This window comes from Petromyzon marinus, chromosome 30, assembly GCF_048934315.1.
Source record: "Petromyzon marinus isolate PM22_M1 ecotype Great Lakes invasive population chromosome 30, UKy_Petmar_22M1.pri1.0, whole genome shotgun sequence".
NCBI lineage: Eukaryota > Metazoa > Chordata > Hyperoartia > Petromyzontiformes > Petromyzontidae > Petromyzon > Petromyzon marinus.
In genome coordinates, this window is record NC_133696.1 from 3,391,519 (window position 1) to 3,410,558 (window position 19,040).

The 19,040-nt window shown below is 46.4% G+C and overlaps 1 protein-coding gene across 7 annotated transcripts in view; it reads right to left on the reverse strand.

Moving 5' to 3' along the window:
• The window catches only part of LOC116947471 (FERM domain-containing protein 4A-like), a 267,383-nt gene that overhangs the window by 93,471 nt on the left and 154,872 nt on the right, over positions 1–19,040 (reverse strand). For all 7 annotated transcript variants that reach the window (XM_076070623.1, XM_032963258.2, XM_032963259.2 and 4 more), the window contains exons 4-5: positions 11,257–11,349; positions 7,745–7,829 (exon numbers count right to left, since the gene is read on the reverse strand). In XM_076070623.1, coding sequence (XP_075926738.1) covers positions 7,745–7,829; positions 11,257–11,349 — 178 coding nt within the window. The remainder of the gene's footprint in view (positions 1–7,744; positions 7,830–11,256; positions 11,350–19,040) is intronic.

Here is a 19,040-nt window from a genome sequence, read left to right on the forward strand (position 1 = left end):
GGGGTATTTTATGTCAGGCTAAAAATGTGGAAAGGACTGATGCATCATACGGAGGTTAAATAAGGGTGGTTTTTTTTTTTCCCTGTGAGTGAAGAAGAGTCGATGTTTCAACTGCCTGGCATTGTTCGTGCTGTGTGATATCTAGACTGTAATATGGTGCATCAAACAACCCAGCTGGTATGCCAACTATTCTTCCTATGATGCCCAGTGCTGATGTTGACCATATGCCAACAAGCAATAATTTCAGGCTGAGTCACTCTAGAGTAGGCTCAGACCACGTTTAGATATGAAGTGTTTGTAAGTTGTTCATGATGTAGTAACCACTATGACAGAACTTTCTCTACATATTGTGTTTACATACGTGCATAGATTCGCATTCATAATTAGTCTACGACCAACTCACCCAGAATGTGCCCGATCTCGTTAGATCCTGTAAGCTAATCAGGTTTGAGCCTGGATAGTGCAAGGATGGGTGACCACCATGCAGATAAGCCAGGTATAATAGCGGGAAATGTGGGCAGTCGAGGGCAGTGTAGCAAAATCCATCATTCTACTCTCCCCCTCCCCCTCCACTTTCACCAACCCACACTGGCCCCGTGTGGTGAAGTATGGCGAAATAATTATCATAGCCCACAAGGAATTGGCGGGCCCTCATCCAGTAGTGGATTGACGTGATGGGCTGTACATGCGTCTACATAATTCCTGAACGTAAAATCAAAAGAATCTAACGTTGAGCAACAACAAAAAACTCATACAGGTGGCCATGTGACTTGAGCATCTGCCTTGCGGTTTTGTGAGCATGAGCGTTTTATTATCCCCCCCCCACCGCCGATCCCTGCAACCCCCCGCCACCCTGCCTCACACAGCCCCCCCCCCCACACCCCCCCCCCCCATTGTTGGCGATCCCTGATTTGTGTGAAAGTGCCAGCGTCGCACGTCACGTCGGCAGCAGATGTGGCTCATTAAAAGGGTGCCCAGTTTTTGTCTCGTGCTAGCTGCTGCTGGTGGTGGCTGCTGCGGTGCTTAGCGCTCATCCCCAACAAGGGAGGCTGGCTTAAGCAGCCAGAGACAGGGGCATTCAGACATCAATCCCGTTGATCCGTGGGGCTTTAACTGCCTCAGTTCGGGGTGAGGGGGGGGGTTACCTAATCACTGCATACATACGTTTCGGGACAAAGTTTTAGATGGGGGGGAGGAGGGGGGGGGGGGGGTTTGACAGGAGACATACTTGAGAGTTCTACTTTTATTGATATCCGTTTCAAATTTCTTGGGAAACTGCAGAGTACGGTAAAACAACCCCCGTGACCAAAAGGATTGGGGAGGCCTTCATCCAGTAGTGGCCTGACAAAAGGGCTTTATGATATTTTTATTTCATGTATTTATTATTGACCACACGGCCACAGTATGGAATTGTTCATTAGTCTGCGAGATGGAAATGGAATGGGTAGGATTTTGACATGGTTTATTAGAATTTTATGGACTTTGCCACATTTTCATTACTGATGCAGTCACTGCAATGAAATGGATCACTGGCAAATGTCTGCTTTATAGGTCATGGCATTTCGGGGATTTGAGAGGATGAGAAATCAGTCACGGCAGATAAGCAACCATTCATATGATGTACTAGATACGAGGTCGCGTACATTGTATTGCAAATCATTCGTGGTATTGTAAATCAACCATTTTCCACATTCGTAATTCAACGCACCATGCTCAGGATAATTTGGCAAGCGGTTAAGAAAAGCACTCGCACATATTTAGAGACGCTGCACAAAAATATAAGGACATGATCGATTAATATTGATTCTTAAGCTCACAATACGTGCTGCTCATGTGTGTATGTATATACGACCCTTGCAGCCACTAGAGGTTGATTGCGATGTAAAAAAACACACGATCCCGGAATCAAATCTCGAATGTGAATTCAAGACAATTAATTTAACTATTGCGAGTGTGAATCATTGCTCTCTGAGCAGATATTCAAATTCCATGTTTAAATAGGGTGGGAGTGGTGGCTTAGTTGTTAGCACACTGCAATATGAACCTGGCCACGGCTACCATCAGTGGCGAGTGACATCTGTGCTGCCCCCCTTTTCCCTTTCACAAACCCACACTCACCAGCGGGATAAAGCATGGCCATACAATCCCAATGAATGAGATAGCATGGGGAGGTCTGCATCCAGCAATGTATTGATGAAGGGCTGTAAATTATGCTTAAATCTAACAAACAGTCCAAGCTAATGTCACGCCGTGTCCACGGAAAGTCGCATTAGCACAAATTGCAGAAAACAAACAATTAACACGTTTTGTTCATTTGCAGGAATCATCCAATTAAAGTCAGTTGTCGCTTCGCAGATCACCGCCGGTAAGTGGCAGGGCTCTGTTATTTTTCCGCCATCTGTTCAGGATTATTCCTCCAACTGGGTGTGCGCGCGTGCGTGTGCCGATTGCCAGCATCCGAGTGTGGGCTTGTGTTGAAATCTGTCAAAGCTGTAGACCACACATGAGCCATGAGCTCTTTTAAAGAGTTCTGGAGTCTCAGTGGGTAAAAAAAAAATCTTGGCAGCTCTACAGTGTGACGGCCTAGTTGGCGAGATGCCGCGTTCCGTTATTTTTGTAGGTGATAATGTTAACTTTATCATTCGCCACTATTAATAGCGCCCGGGCTATCGGTCTTGTTCTCAATGTAACAAGTCAACATCGCTCTCTGGATTATGTAATATCGTGCGCCATCAAGGAACGCACCGACTGCAATTGATTGGGTGTGTGCGAGCGTGCAGGGCTTAAATGTTGTCAGCGAAGCGCAGACGTTAATAGTCTCGACCAAGTGTGCACTCTTCATGTTGCATTTGCCATGGGACAAGCCTAAATAAAGTCCGAAGCCTGTGGTTCAATTATGATGCAACACACCCGGTAATTTCTACTGGGAGCGAGCGAATTAGCATCATCACTTACAGTGAGGGGAAAAAAGTATTTGATCCCCTGCTGATTTTGTACGTTTGCCCACTGACAAAGAAATGATCAGTCTATAATTTTAATGGTAGGTTTATTTGAACAGTGAGAGACAGAATAACAACAAAAACATCCAGAAAAACGCATGTCAAAAATGTTATAAATTGATTTGCATTTTAATGAGGGAAATAAGTATTTGACCCCCTCTCAATCAGAAAGATTTCTGGCTCCCAGGTGTCTTTTATACAGGTAACGAGCTGAGATTAGGAGCACACTCTTAAAGGGAGTGCTCCTAATCTCAGCTTGTTACCTGAATAAAAGACACCTGTCCACAGAAGCAATCAATCAATCAGATTTCAAACTCTCCACCATGGACAAGATTGTAGACCTACACAAGGCTGGAATGGGCTACAAGACCATTGCCAAGCAGCTTGGTGAGAAGGTGACAACAGTTGGTGCACCGACACATGAACAGCAGTCTTTTCTGGCATCCACAACACAAACTACAATGACACCTCCATTAGCACGGTTGCCTGCACACGGTGCAAAAGAAGTACAACGACCATACATAGCGTTTTGGTTAATCAGAATAGGGTCCTACTTGACCAATTTTGCTCCACCGTGACCGCACATTTATACGTCTCGTATTGTTTTGCCGGGCCCCACGTAAGATGGTACGAAGGCCTCCCCCGAACCGTATGTCCGCTTTGGGGATTGTTTGGCTTTACTTCGGTCAGTGTGGATTGGTGATGGGTAGGCCCCGGACCAGGGCAGAAGATCGCCGCTGAATGTCAGCCATGGACGGGATTAGAATTCTGGTCGCCGGGCTCGTAGCGTAGCGCACTAACCACCACCATCACCACAGGCCGCCATACATAACACGTAACAGCATTCGTTGAAGAGGTTACTCTGTGATAATGAGGCTCAAACAAATCGAAACCGTCCGTGGGATTTGCCTGCTTAAGCGATCGCTGTAAGTAAACACCGCTGCAAGTAAACACCGCTGCAGGTAAACACCGCTGCAAGTAAACACCGCTGTAAGTAAACGCTGCTGCAAGTAAACACTGCTGCAGGTAAACACCGCTGCAAGTAAACACCGCTGTAAGTAAACACCGCTGCAAGTAAACACCGCTGCAGGTAAACACCGCTGCAAGTAAACACCGCTGTAAGTAAACACCGCTGCAAGTAAACACTGCTGCAAGTAAACACCGCTGCAGGTAAACACCGCTGCAGGTAAACACCGCTGCAAGTAAACACTGCTGCAAGTAAACACCGCTGCAAGTAAACACCGCTGCAGGTAAACACCGCTGCAAGTAAACACTGGTACAAGTAAACACCGCTGCAAGTAAACACCGCTGCAAGTAAACACCGCTGCAAGTAAACACCGCTGCAAGTAAACACCGCTGCAAGTAAACACCGCTGCAGGTAAACACTGGTGCAGGTAAACACCGCTGCAAGTAAACACTTCTGCAAGTAAACACCGCTGCAAGTAAACACCGGTGCAAAAGGGGCAATCAATAGGCTTGTGAACTATACTGTTATTTGGAATCAGAATTTGTGGTAAAATAGATCTTACTTGACTTCAAATAATGAACATTATAAGTATTAATACGTAAATAAATAACAATGCCTCCTTTGCTAAAATTAAAATGGATTCTAATGGGTTACCGTATGGTCAAATAAGCTCACAATGCATGCATTACATTGCATGTGTGATTCACGTCCTTATCTGGAATTCTATCCCAACTGTGCTATCGCAGGCACGTGATGAGACGAATAATTCATACGTATCACTCACAGAGCAGTGCAACCCTTCGTGGTGGAGGATGGCTCACGGATGCGGATATCACAGAGCTACCACTGAGATCCCGTCAAAGTGACCTCTGCTCCACATGGCAGAAGGTACGGCTTTTCTACCTGCTCTACCACTGAGAGTAATGTTCATCGCGTGACAGTCAAAAACGGTAATTTTTCATCCGCAGAGCTGGATTTGAGCCAAATTAAGCGCAGAGCCAAATTTAACGTGATGGGGTTTTTTTGTGTGCAGTCAGTCAGTGGTGACTTGGGTTGACACTCGGTTTAATCACTGGCAGCTGCCTCGATTTGAACTCATGATGTCAGCAGTGCTAGCTCAGCACTCTAACCCTTGAGCCACTTGGCCACCTCTAGAATAGATATTTTTTTATTTAGTTTTTCATTCATTATACTTATGTTGTATGTAGTGGGTTCAAATGAACGTCTGCAGGCTCTATAGGCAGCTATATTTTTAGTTTGTCGTCCTTCCCCCGCGCGCCTCCGATTAGCACGGTTGGCTACGTACACACAACCACAATCAATCTTGAATCGAATCATGACCATGAATCACGACAGTTCATCGGATCTCGAGGCGGGGAGTGGGCTGGGGGCGGTGATCCGTTACCCTCTAAGGTTTCTAAATCGCACACGGCATTGAATTGGACAATGTGTATGGCACCTTCCCTACATCCACGTCGAGTGGGAAAGAAAACACAAAAAGAACCACAGCTGTGACCTTGGACACTTGGGGTACGAGACCAACGTGAGCTTCCTGTGCAATTTCGCCGCGCTCAATGCACTCCCACGCATTGTTCACAGGTTACGTTACGAATATTCGCTCCCCTCCCCACTCCCCGCCTACCGAGGTCCCGGGGATAGGATGATGGAAACCCAGCTCTCGCGAGCAAACGCTCCCCTCCGTCTCCTGGCGAAGCGGCGGCGGGTTATCACAGCTGTCTTCGCAGGGACGCTATCACAAATTGGTGATGAGTTGCACGCCCCAGGAAGATGAAGGTTTTACAACGCGCCGTCTCTTGCATCCTCGCGCAGTGCAGACGGAGCCTCAACAGTGAGCAGGAGCTAGGCTTGCTGTACCTTGCACGTGTCTATATCCCCACGCGGAGTGCGTCTACTGGACTTCTTTCGTGCCGTACGGAGCCAACCGTGCTAATCGGAGGCGCCACGAGACTGAACGCCATGTGGCGGGGCGTAACGGTGCAACGACTGCTAAGCTCACGATACGTTCATTCAAATGCGTGTACAGGAACTGGGGATTTTTTTTTTTTAATACAGATACATTGAAAGCTATGGGCTCACGTGACACCGGATGCCACTTGCGGAGGCTATAGTCACCAACTTTCTCCTGAAGCCCTCCTCTCGTGGCTAGCAGACCTCGGCATTGGCATTCAGCTATTGAACATATCGCCATGTGCAAGAAAAAATTGTGAATTTTCACTAAAGTGCAAAAAAGTATTGATTTGTAAATCGAAATACAACATCCGAATCACAATAGATAACAATGGTCAGGGTTGTGGATCGTTACACCCCGATCATTGTATTTTACATACATTTATACAAGTTGTTACCATATTTTTATGAGATGCTCCGGATTATAAGACGAACCACAAACGTTTGCTTTAAATATATCCGCGGGATTTTATTTGACAATGCGGAGAATATGGAAACGTGCTCCAGTTAAAATGGACAATCCTAGATTGACATGTATTTGAAAAGTGCTTCTTCAGACATTCTCATACCCGCCCTTTGAAATACTACCACTAAACAATGACACATGACCATGCCACTGCGTTTATTAAATGTGATTCATTAATGACAGCTTCAATAAATTCCTCGCTAAATCTAAATTCCCTGAGAGCCCCCTCCTCCGACACGCTCGCTCTCTTAACAATGACCGCTCCCCCCCTCCCATGTGTACCATCAAACTGCCCGATGTGTATTGTGTACCCATGTATACCCATGTGTACCACCACACTGCGCCATGTGTATTGTGTACCCTTGTTGTGGGGGGGGGGGGCTGATTGTATCTGCCGGCGAAACGAAATGTATTGAAAATCGCCTTTCTGATTATCACATAACAATTTTTTCCATTAATACCAACTATTTTATGGTCACTATCTACATATACAGACAGTTTTTGTTGTCGTCAATCCACTGCTGGACGAGTGCCTCTGGACACACCGTGCCAAGTCGTGGGAGGGTGGGGGGTTACCATACATCACCACGTTTGTCAGTTCCAGTTTGCAAAGGCAGGCAAGCGTGGATGTGGGAGCATGCAGGTACAGTGCAACGATGCATTTAGCGGCACTGCCCTCTACTGGCAACGTAACCCCATAGCAACCTCCAATTCCTGACCTCGCACATCGTGGTCGCCCCATCCGAGTGCTATCCAGGCTGAAACCTGCTTAGCTTGCGAGGCCCACAAGAATCAGGTGCATTCTGGGCGAGTCGGTCAGAAGAAAAAAAGACCGTTGCAATGACTATGTTACAATTGCCACGTTAGAATGATTGCGTTACAATGACCGCGTTACAATGGCCACATTAAAATGGCCACGTTACAATGGCTGCGTTACAATGACCGCGTTACAATGACCGCGATACAATGTCCACGTTACAATGTCCACGTTGCAATGGCCACGTTACAATGACCACGTTACAATGGTCACGTTACAATGGCCACGTTACAATGGCCGCGTTACAATGTCCACGTTACAATGTCCACGTCATAATGTCCACGTTACAATGACCGCGTTACAATGGCCACATTAAAATGGCCACGTTACAATGGCCGCGTTACAATGTCCACGTTACAATGTCCACGTTACAATGTCCACGTTACAATGTCCACGTTACAATGTCCACGTTACAATGACCGCGTTGCAATGTCCACGTTACAAAGACTAAGCGGAGTCAGGGAAAGCGCAAGGAGAGCCCTTCCCATTCACTGCCGTGTGTGTGTGGGGGGCGGGGGCGTCCTTACCTTGGTGATGCGGGATTTGGCGTTGAGGAAGAAAAGCTCCACCGTGGCATTGTCCTTCAGGTAGGTGACGCTCTCAATGTAAAACCTGGGAGGGGCAACGCAGCACGTTCACCATGTGTGCATCTTGTCTCTGTATGTTGCACAGCGTTTCACGTTAGGTGGCGTCCAATGATCGATCCATCAACCGAAGCGGGACCGGGTCCATGTGGCCGGTACGGCCACCTGATGCACAAATTGAACCTTATGGCAGGACCCCAGGGTCCCGAATAAACGTGAGTCAAAATCGTAATTAAGTCATTTATTTTTGGTGACCCCGTCCCACCGCGCACATGAACGCCGCGACCCGGCTGGCGCGGATCGCTCTGTTGTCGTGTCGTCTAAGCGCAGCAGCGAGGACGAATGAGCAGAAGAACCCAAATTTGAAACTGTGATTAGTGCACCGTGCAGAGCTCGTCGAGAGGAATAGACTGCCGTATCGTTCGCCTTCGACAGACACAAAATGACGTCGTAACGTAGTTTATGCGAGAGCCGGGGGCTTATGGGACCCCGGGATTCCAACATAAGGTTCAAATGGCGCACCGAAGATTCGGCGGCCCGTGAGTGTTAGTTAAAAATCCCAAACCGTCGACCATCATCATAAACACTCGGCCGCTGCTGCTGCTGCCGTAACTCCTTTAAAGGAAGAGCGGACGAGATCCACTCTGCGTCTGAACAGACAACCGAGTGGATAACAAATAAAACATTACATCTTTAATCTGACGCTCTTAGTCCAGACGAAAGAAGAAGATAGTGTTCACCCCTCTGTTCACCACCTAAACACCTTACCGCTCAGTTCCGCTAACTCCCTCCACCACAGCCTCACATGTTTTGCTGCATTGCCGCTCCACGCTTCTGGAATACCCCTGCAACTTAACTACAGCTTTGGTTCCCTTCCTTCACTCCCCCTTCTGTATTTCCCTATTCAACCAAAACACATGGGCACACTTGCAACCCTTGCTCCCACACATGTGCGCTGTCTTTTTCAATGTGTGTGTGTGTGTTTATGTCACTGCCAGAGTAATATAAGGAGCTGACTTGCACCTATACCTACCTTTTTGTGGCACCTCTCGCACTGACATTATATTTGCACCGTAATTTTTTTGTATTGTGCGTGCGATTCGTTTACGACCACTAAACACTTTTGTTCGTGAGTTGTGCAATATCCCTGAAGAACTCTGCACTCCTCCAGATTTCACTTGTAAACTAGCCGGGCAACGAGCTTAAAAGGGATCATCTGTGTAACAAATAAAACGAACTGAAACATCCTGGACAATTCGAGAAGCTCTCTATTGGCTCTGCCAACTGCTGGCTGAGAACCTGAGCTCGAATTTGCCGATATTGCATACTTACACAGTTCACGTGCGTAAAAGCGTTGCACCCAATGTTTACATTCTGGCCTGGTAGCGCAGTGGTCGGAGCACGCAGCTCGCAATCGGATGGTCGGGAGTTCAAACCCCAGTCAGGGATCGAACTCAGTCTATCGCCTCCTCCGAGTTAATAAAAATGAGCAACGAATTGTGTGAAGTCAACATTGATCATTGCTGAGGAGAGATTCTGCCCCCACCATAGAAACATGGAGCATCCGCGAGTGGCCAAGGACCTCTAACGGAGATGAGTAACGCAACCAATATTCCTGTACGCTTTACAGTGGAGTCAGTGTGATAGTACGTAATCATATTCATCATCAGCATCATTAGCCATGGGCCAATCCACTGCTGGATGAAGGCCCTCCCAAAAAAACCACAGCCACCTCACGTGACTCTCAGATTTTCCCCCAACGGTAGTGCACGCTGCCGCCTGAAACACAGCCACGCTAAACCCATTGTGACCGAGGGGGCTGACAGTGTTATTCCGGCGGGCCGTGAATGATAAATAAATAATAATTGCCACTAAATCCCGGAGAGTCGTGCCTGGGCTCAACAACCTGAGGGAGGTGGGGGGGGGAGGTGCTCTGCCTTGGCTCGCGATTGATTCCCGGTGAAGGGCTGACGTCAGCAGCGGGTGATATCTGAAGCGGTTGTGCGGTCTGCCCCCTTTCACCGACCCTTGCTGACCCGGCACGGAAGAGTATGGCCAAACAACCCTCGTGAGCAACTTGGCAGAGAGAGAGAGAGAGGAAAAAAAAATCGGAATCTTTATGTATACTGGAGAAATCCGATGAGCCACGAAGCTCTTTTTTCCGCAGATGTCCAGTAGGGCGCGGGTCAGAACGTATTCGCTCCACTGCCCCCACTTTGACATACATTTGCTGGATAATTAAATGAATCACGAAATTTAAACGTGCTCGTGTGCGCAACTGAACTGAACGCTGCGTGCAGATGCAGATCAAATTGGGGACTTTTGAGATTTGAGGCTCATACTGGCACTCTTCTGGCTGGCTTGCACGCTTGCCATGGGTCCATTGTGTCGAGGTGCTTTCGGGTTCAGCGCATTAATAAAACCCCTGCCAATAGAGGGCACCCCGAACTCAGACTTCAGGGCTGCTCCCACGAGGGTTTAAATTCACGAATCCATCAGCTCCTGCTACAACCAGGGCCAGATTAAGTTTAATGGGGGGGAGGGGGGGAGGGCTGTTACAGTATTGGGTCTTGCTCTTTGTATGTTCTTCGGCTTTGGTTTGCCGTTTAACCACCACGCATGTCCAATGCCAAACACTCCATTTTTTTACTTTGGTTATTTCCGTACTAATTTTTAAATAAGATCTACAAATGATAACATTAAAAAAACATAAACCTTCGAGGTTAACGGCCTAAGGAAGAAACATGAATGAACAAACTCAATAAATACATTATAAACAGGCAGAGAAAAATGAATCGACCTCATTTACACTGATGTGTAACTTAGGCTGTGATAGATTTATAGATGCCCCACTGATTTCTAATGCCCCTCCTACTTTTTTTTTTATCAACAAGAGATTGAGTATTGTGGTATCGATGGCTCGAGATCTTCCTGAGTGGCCAGTGTTAATAGATAGTGTGAGTGCATTGAGATTGATGGGGAGAGGTTTCGATAGTTTTAAATCTCTAATTTCTCTATAATGTCTCCCGTGTTGAACATGCACTCCCAGTTTTTGGATTAATACAAAAAAAAATCCACTAATCAGGCCCCAATACGACATTGTATATGATCCAAACATTGTTCATGTTTCGGATTGATCAGCAAACCGGAAGTGACATCACTAATATTACAGCACTCTCACTTTTTCTGCCAAAACTAGTGCCACGTGGCATCAAGTAATGTCGCTATTGCGAGCAGGAAGGCATTTGACGTTCGTACATGATGAAAACGACAATCAAAAAAACACCCAAACATTAAAAAAGATCCGAAATTGTCCTTAAAAAAAAACCTGCTTGTTTTTCATTCGAACTCGTCCCGACTCCCCGTTATTTTCACGGGGTATCGATTAAATTTCACCACGCAATCCTTTCACATCGCCGTGCGGAATGCGTTGGGCGAGGGCGAGGTGGTCGTACCTAACGGCGAAGTGCAGCGTGATGGCTCCGGATTTCCGCGGAAAGTCGTGCTCCAAAACCCGCCTGTCCAGCTGAAGCCAGCTGTTGTGTTCCCTGCAGCGACACACGAAATTTACGAAACGGCGCGGGCGAGAGAAAGTTGGTTAGTGAGGCTTGCTTAAGTGCACTTAACCAAAGCTGTCCCAGCTCTCGACGAGAAAAAAGGTCTTTTGGGGATCGTGACGGCAAACGGGGTGTTTTGTTTGAGAGTTCCTTTGGTGGCTAATATTCTGCCACGTGCACTCCATTGTGATTCCGCTGAAATATTTTAAATGGATTGAGATGAAACGCTTAAAATAATTTTAACTAAATGAAACTATTTTTTTAGTTACCAGGGAAGACCCCGACTGAGCGATACAGCTCTTTTTCGAATGATAGCTCAATTAAGTGGCTAATCATGTGGAAATGTATAGCAGCCGAATATCCCGAAACGCACGTTGTTTCTAAATGTGGAGGGAAAAACCGGAGGACCCGGAGAAAAAGCCACGTGACACGGGGAGAGAGACACTGCAAAGTCCAAATATACAGCAGGCGTCAGGGTTGAGATCGAACCCACGACCTTCTGTATACCATCTCGGCACCGTGGCGCTCCTGACAACAGGCATTTGAGATCTAGACTCGCAATAAAATAATAATTCAATTATATTATTAACATATTGTTTTTAATAATATTAGTTCAAAACAATAAATGGGACTAAAACTCAAGCAAAACAACAAAGAATGACGACTGTGCCGCTTATCATTTATGTTATCACAATTTTCTGATCACACTCATCAGCAAAGGCCGCTATGGACCTGTGGGAAGCTTGCAATGGTTATGGATGTCAGCAGCTATAAAATCCGCGGAAAATTCCAGCCGTGCGGGGTGAAAATTCACCAACAATAACCCCCCCCCCCCCCCCGAAGCCATAATCACACTGCCCAGACCAGGACCGCCGCCACTCCGCCTCCCCTACTACTCCCACCCCGGGCTCCGTGATCCGCTGTAAAAGTGCATTCGTGCGTGAAACAGATCTGAGAGGGCTTCTCCTGCATGATTCACGGTGTATGCTTAGCTGGTTAATTACGAGCGCTGCAAAAAAAAGTAATGGGCATTTAATTCACATTTCACCGCCTAACAAGGAAATTGTTTAACAAGGTTTTATCATTCTCATAAAGGACAGCTTTTTTTCTCTATTGCGTCGAAAGACTCTCCCAGAAAGTGTTCAGGCACGGCTTCGGGGAACGGTGCAACGGTGATAAACATAGCAAGGGCCAATCTGAAGGGACATTTTCCAACTTCATTCCGATGATCGCATGTATGAACACTCAACAATTTGCTGAAAACATCTTCATGTTTAGAGGACCGCAAAGCTTGGGAAATTATTGGCGCTGCTTCGCCAACTGGTAGCCTTCCAGCTTGCCTGTGTTTTTTCAGCCGTTATAAGATGCTATATAAAACATTATTATTATTTTAAGCCTCGGTTATATTCAAGTCAAATGGCCTACTGCTTCAACAAATGCTTCATCTGTACACATGGGAAAATCAGAGTCGTTTCCCACTAATTTGAGCAGTGGGAGGTGCTTATCTTCTATTTACAGCTCTGACTGAGCCAGTGGTAGAATTACGCTGGTGAATGTGCCAATAGAACAGCTCTGGACTTTGCAAAAAAAAGATTCTCATTTTATTAACCCTCAAGGGATGAAAGGTTCGGTTGAACCCCACCAAAATGTTAACGTGTGACCTTGCAATTGAGCGCATTGCCCCCACCGGGTCTGTTATAAGTAACGGGTTCAGAATATTTTTTTAGAATCTGAATATTTATTTATGCTGGAGGAATCCGATGAGCAAAAAGCTCTTTTTTTACAGATGTCCAGTAAACACGTGCACCTCCGTTTAAAGATGACGGGCACAGAAGACAAACACTCGAAATTGTTTTAGATTCATTGTCACCGTTTCTTTGAGCCGACAATTTTCACAGCCCTGAGAATGTCACAACATATTTACGCAAGCTTATTTAAACATGATGCTCACGGTTGTGTTTTTTTTTATCAATGTACGCATCACCTCCCTAGCTTTCTGTGTTGCTGTTTACAAGAGTCCATGACAGTATTGTACTGTGCTGTATTTGAAGAGTATTAATCCCGTAATGGCTTCTGGTTCGCGCATTGCACCATGAGCTCGACAGCCTGGTTTTTGATTCCCGGCCACGACTAACATCGGTGACGAGCGATACCAGAACAGGTCCTGCCCTTCACCCTCCTCCCCCACCCACTTCTTCATCTGCCTGCTCTGACCAGCGTGATGAAGTATGGCCAATAAAACCTCCCACAACTGACACGGCGTGATGGTGTCAGGAAGCGTTCATCCAGCAGCAGACTAAGACCGCAGGTAAAGCAAAATGCCTTGTTGGACTTCAAAATATAATCTTCTCTTTTATACATGATTTTGGACGATGGCATTTTCCAAATATGCACAGCTTACGAGAAGGGAATGTGTGGTTAGCGGTTGATTGCTGCATCCGTTAATATTTGTGTGATGTGGCGATGTGTACAAAAATAAGCTTATTATAAGGAACCTTGTTAGCCCTTGATAGATACGCAACATGCTATTATTTGGTATCACAACTCCAAAATTAATTATTTCGTTAATTAAACGTGCGGCGCCGCTAATTCACAATTAATTTCAAGGAAGATCAAGGCCTAAAAAACAGCAGCGACATAATGCTCAACACTGGCGCCGGCGAAGCCATGAAAGTATTTTTTATACCGCCCCGTACGCAAACGCGATCGAGTGGATGCCCCACTTACGCACGCCTGCTTGCCAAGTAAGCTCACAGACACCGGCTCCGCTGTGCACATTCGCCTCCATACCGGGGAAGCACTCGCGCGCAGGCGCACCCACAACCCCGCATGAGGACGCCCACAATGTTTGCAAAACTCGGACGGCGTGTTTGGCAACCGTGAGAGCAATAGCGCGTGTTTGTTTTTTAAAACTACGCAGTAACATACGTAAGACGACCGTGTTGTTGGAACACATCGTTTGAAAACGATTGCCACTGCATGCCCGAGCTCAAGTTTGAGTTATCTTTGCACCAGAAAATCCCCCACCCCACCACCACCTCTCCTCCCCCATTCTCATTATTACACACAAAGATCTCCAGTATAGCCTTAACAGACTGAAGGAGCAAGTGCTGTTAAGCGAGCACCTATAAACTAAACAATTTTTTTGTATTTTATCAGGTAAGGCCCACTGAGATATATAGCTCTTTTTTTGAAGCGACCAGGCCACAAATGATAACTTAACGAAGTGGCTATTCACGTGGAAATTTATATCAGCCAAATGACTCTAAACACGTTTCTATATGTGGAGGAAAACTGGAGGACCTGGTGAAAAATTCCATACGACCACGGGGAGAAGATGCAAACTCCAATTATACAAGCATCTGGGGGTCAGGATCGAACCCACAACCTTCTAGAAACCAGGCGAGGTAATTCACATCTCTCCACCGTGGCGCTCTATGGAGGCTGGCACAGGAATCAAACCCTCGTCGCCGGATTCGTAGTGCAGCACGCTAACTACCACACTACTGCTTCCTACATGCAGACGCAAATAGACACGTCAATATACAGTCACATACTGAACATAATACATAGACACAAGTACAGACAAAGATCTCCCTCATAGCCCTAACAGACTGTTGGGGCAAGTGCGGTTTGTGAGCACCTGTGAAGAACCTGCAGACAGACACAGCCGCGCACACAACGACTATCCCCAACCTTCGCTAGTATCAGATGGGGAAAATTAGAGGATTAAATTTTAACAGCCAAATAAGACGGCAATCATTGGAGGGTAAAATCGTGTACATTGTTGGGATTGAAACGACAACGCAAAATAAACGGTCCTTCTTTGCTTCGTAAAAATAATGTAACTGTATTGTTCTTTTTTTACGGGGTCGCAGGGCCTCTGGAGTTTTTGCGGCACGTCGCTCTATTATTACAGCTCTCCGTGTGTTTTCCGGTGGCCGCGGCGCGTGTTTGTAGCGCGTGTTTATCTCGGCACGATGTCGGAAGCTTTCCCGGAGCAAAACTCTCGCACCACCACCACCACCACCGCACCGAACACCACTGGGCAGAAGCCAAACACACACATCAGAGAGCTAAATGTCTCCCGTTCGGGCACTCCACCCCCCGAACGCGGCCCTGCACGCAGGTGCTGTTCGCCTTCAAACCTTTCACCCTCGAGCCGAGAGAGCGACGGTGTTTATTTGTTCGATTCCAACCAAAAACAGAGACAACAAAAGGGGTTTCGACCACGCTCTGCCAGAGAAGTGGAGCTTCCTGGTTCAGTGCGTTTCTCTTCACCTCCCTGGCATGCGCTCATCCAAAGGCATTTGGATCCCCAGCAGCAACAGCAGCCACCCCCCCCCCACCCCCCGTGTCATTGTGCGAATTTGGACAGCAGCGCGTCCGCGAGGGTCTCCCGAGAGCACCGGCGCCAGTAATGCAGCGTGATTGCGGCGAGTTTTCGCTGAAGCAATTAGCGGGCTGGATCCTGCAGTCCGACAGCATTTTTTTTTTCCCCCCAAAGAGCCGGCTGCTTGTTTTAAATTCCGCGTTTGCAACGGTGAGACAAAAGAAGGCTAAAAGCGCCTGAACACGTGGATGTTTGGTGGGAAGAAACAGGGGTTCCCAGTCTGGCTACAGGACATTTGTCCAAAGGATATTTGGTCGTCGATATGCCTAGCCAATGAATGGGAGGACCGGTGGCACAGTGGTTAGCGCACTATAATATAAACCAGTTTGTTGGAGTTTAAAAATAAACTATGACCTAAATCTTGACTTAAAGCTTTTATGACTTTCGGAATTAATATTGAGTCTTTCGGTAAAGTCACATAGATAGGTTCAAAGAAAGCCTATCTACGTGACTTTACCGAAAGACCCAAAGAATATAAACGATGACTTAATTTTTTTTTATTTTACCAGGGAAGGCCCCACTGAGCTACGTAGCTTTTTTTCAGAAGCGACCTGGCCACAAATGATAGCTCAACGAAGTGGCTTATCACGTGGAAATGTATAGCAGTCAAATACTCTAAACGCACGTCCGTGAATGTTTGATTCCTCGCCACTGCTAATGTCACCGGCGAGTGAAGTGTGAAACGAGCCCCGGTTACCACCACCTTCGCCAACCTGCTTCTGCCTAGTACGGTGAAGTATGGTCAAATCAACCCTCGCGAAAATACATTTATCGTTACGCTTTTTTGTGCGTGCGTCTGTGCAATCATTGGTGACGGCATGAAAAATAAGAATAGGTTTTACCCTTTCTGGCAATCAAACAGGTGTTCGGATGTTCAAACACCAAATAGGTACCTTTTTCAAGGAATCACGTTTGCATTAAGCATACGTACACGCAACCAAACATTCGCCACAAGCACGTGTGGTTAATGCAGACTTGATTCCTTTGCAAAATATATCTATTTTGTGTTTGAACATCTTAACACATATACTCTTTGGTTCTTTCGGTAAAGTCACGTAGGTAGAAACAATAATAGATCACGGGAGACAGTGATTGCTCTCTCTCCCACCTGAAGACGATCGCTTGTGTGGCGATCGAAACGTCGTGATCTATTTTTTTTCTACCTACCACGTGACTTTACCAAAAAAAACAAAGAGTGTGGATTCCTGCAGTCACGAAAGCTTCAAAGCAAGATCTTAACGGCTGTTTTATCGCCAGAAAGGGTCCAACCTAGTCTTCTTTTTCATACCTTTGATGCTGGCAAAAAGGTCCCATAGATATTGGAAACGGTGCCGAGGCCATCAACCTGCTCTGTATAGACTTGAGATTCCAGCGGAAGTCGCAGGGCACTACGTGGAGTCGAACCTAGGGTCTCAGTGGAGATGGCTCCACTTGGTCTACCACCTGCGAGCCACTAGGCCACCTCGGTGTGTTTATTTCTTGTAGTCGGTTTTGCCTCGGTTAGAACCACCACGGTCTTCATTAAAATGGAGAAAAAAATATAACAGAGAATTCCCATGGTCAGCGTGATTGTTTGCAGTCTGCAAACGGTTGCTGCTCATTGCTATCGTCATAGTGTGTACACACAACTTAAGTAAACCTGCATTAATAACGTGCTGTCGGATTTTTCAAGTTGTTGAAAGTAGTCCAAGATTCTATGAAAGCAGTATAAATCACAAGAGTCATTGTGAGCATAGTGCTTATATAAGCTGCTATACTTCAACCTAACATTTGTAAGAACCGTGACATTTAAAAACTGCTTTAGTGAGTGCTATTTCAAATGTATATTATACCATAAATACAATAATGATAACAATTATTAAGATTGGTCGCGAAAGCCTACGTGTTAAAATGCTAACAACGACGGAATAGGAATAGGATCGGGGAAATGACAGTTTCGACTAGTTTGGCCTCTGCAAGTCTTTGTTGGGGAAAGGTATACTGCATCGCAATGCAATCCTTGGGGACATTAATATTGGCAGGAAATTATTGGATGTTCCTTGAATTTTTTACACATTCGCCACACAAATACGGTAAGCTAGCTCCCAGATTTTATAGCACAGTTAAGCAAATTCTGCTGTACAATATACAGGAAGGATGCAGGAAGATGTCAAAATGACAGTTACGTTAAAACGTTGCAATAAAAGCAGGGGGCATTCATGGGCTTTGACAGAACTTAATATATGCTGGGTGGAGTGGTAGCACAGCGGATCGGGCTAATATCAGTGACACGTGATATCATAACCAGGGCTATTTCCCCCCACCCCCCCCCCCACACTTTACCTCTGTCCATGTGAACGCTACCTGCCGATCGGCTGACCATGGTGTACCCAAGAATACTGCTGGGCAGACAGACTCCGGTGATCGAACAAACGTGCCCATTGCCTCAACTGCCACGCCAGGAAATCGAACCTTCGTGTACTAACCATTACACCAGAGCGGCATCCCAAGCCCATATACAGCAGAACCCCTCTTAACGAAGGTAATTGGTTCCATGAAACGGGTCATTAAGTGATTTGATCGTTAAGCGAGTATAGCAAATACACGGTGAAGGCTTAATTCGTTCCGATAGCATCGAACGTTACCCTTTTTCACCCAAAACACTGACTTTATAATATTCAAACAATGGATATTATTCCATAAAGATACGAACAACATTATAAATACATATTATAAGAAACATGGTTAATAAATGCATTAATTAATATTTATTGGACCTACAACAGCCCGTCGTTAACAGGGGAATGGTCGGTAAGCGAACACATTGAGCTCTATGGAGGCACTATACACTACGCTACTATACACTACACTATATACTACACTATACACTACACTATACATTGGTCTCTATGGAGGCCCGTCGCGAAGCGATTAGTCGTTAACAGGGGTGGTCGTTAAGAGGGGTTCTGCTATGCATATACGAGTGAATCAATCAATCAATGCATACATTGTTTTTTTGTTTCTAACAGCAGACAGCATGCGCGATTGCTTTGACCCGATGCCACCGTGCACTGTTCATGCACACATTGTTTATTGAGCCGAGTGGTACTTGACAGCCGTTTATAGGAACCCGAGCGTTACGCGCAGTAGGCGAGCAACCTTACGTGGGCCCCGTCCTTCCCGATATACCTTCGAAAGAGACGGCCCCCCGTCCTCCCCCCGTGTATTTCACAAAACGTGCCGATGGCCAAGCAACGCTCGCAAGGTGGGGAAAGATGACTGTTCGCAAGATGGCAGGGGTTACGCGCAT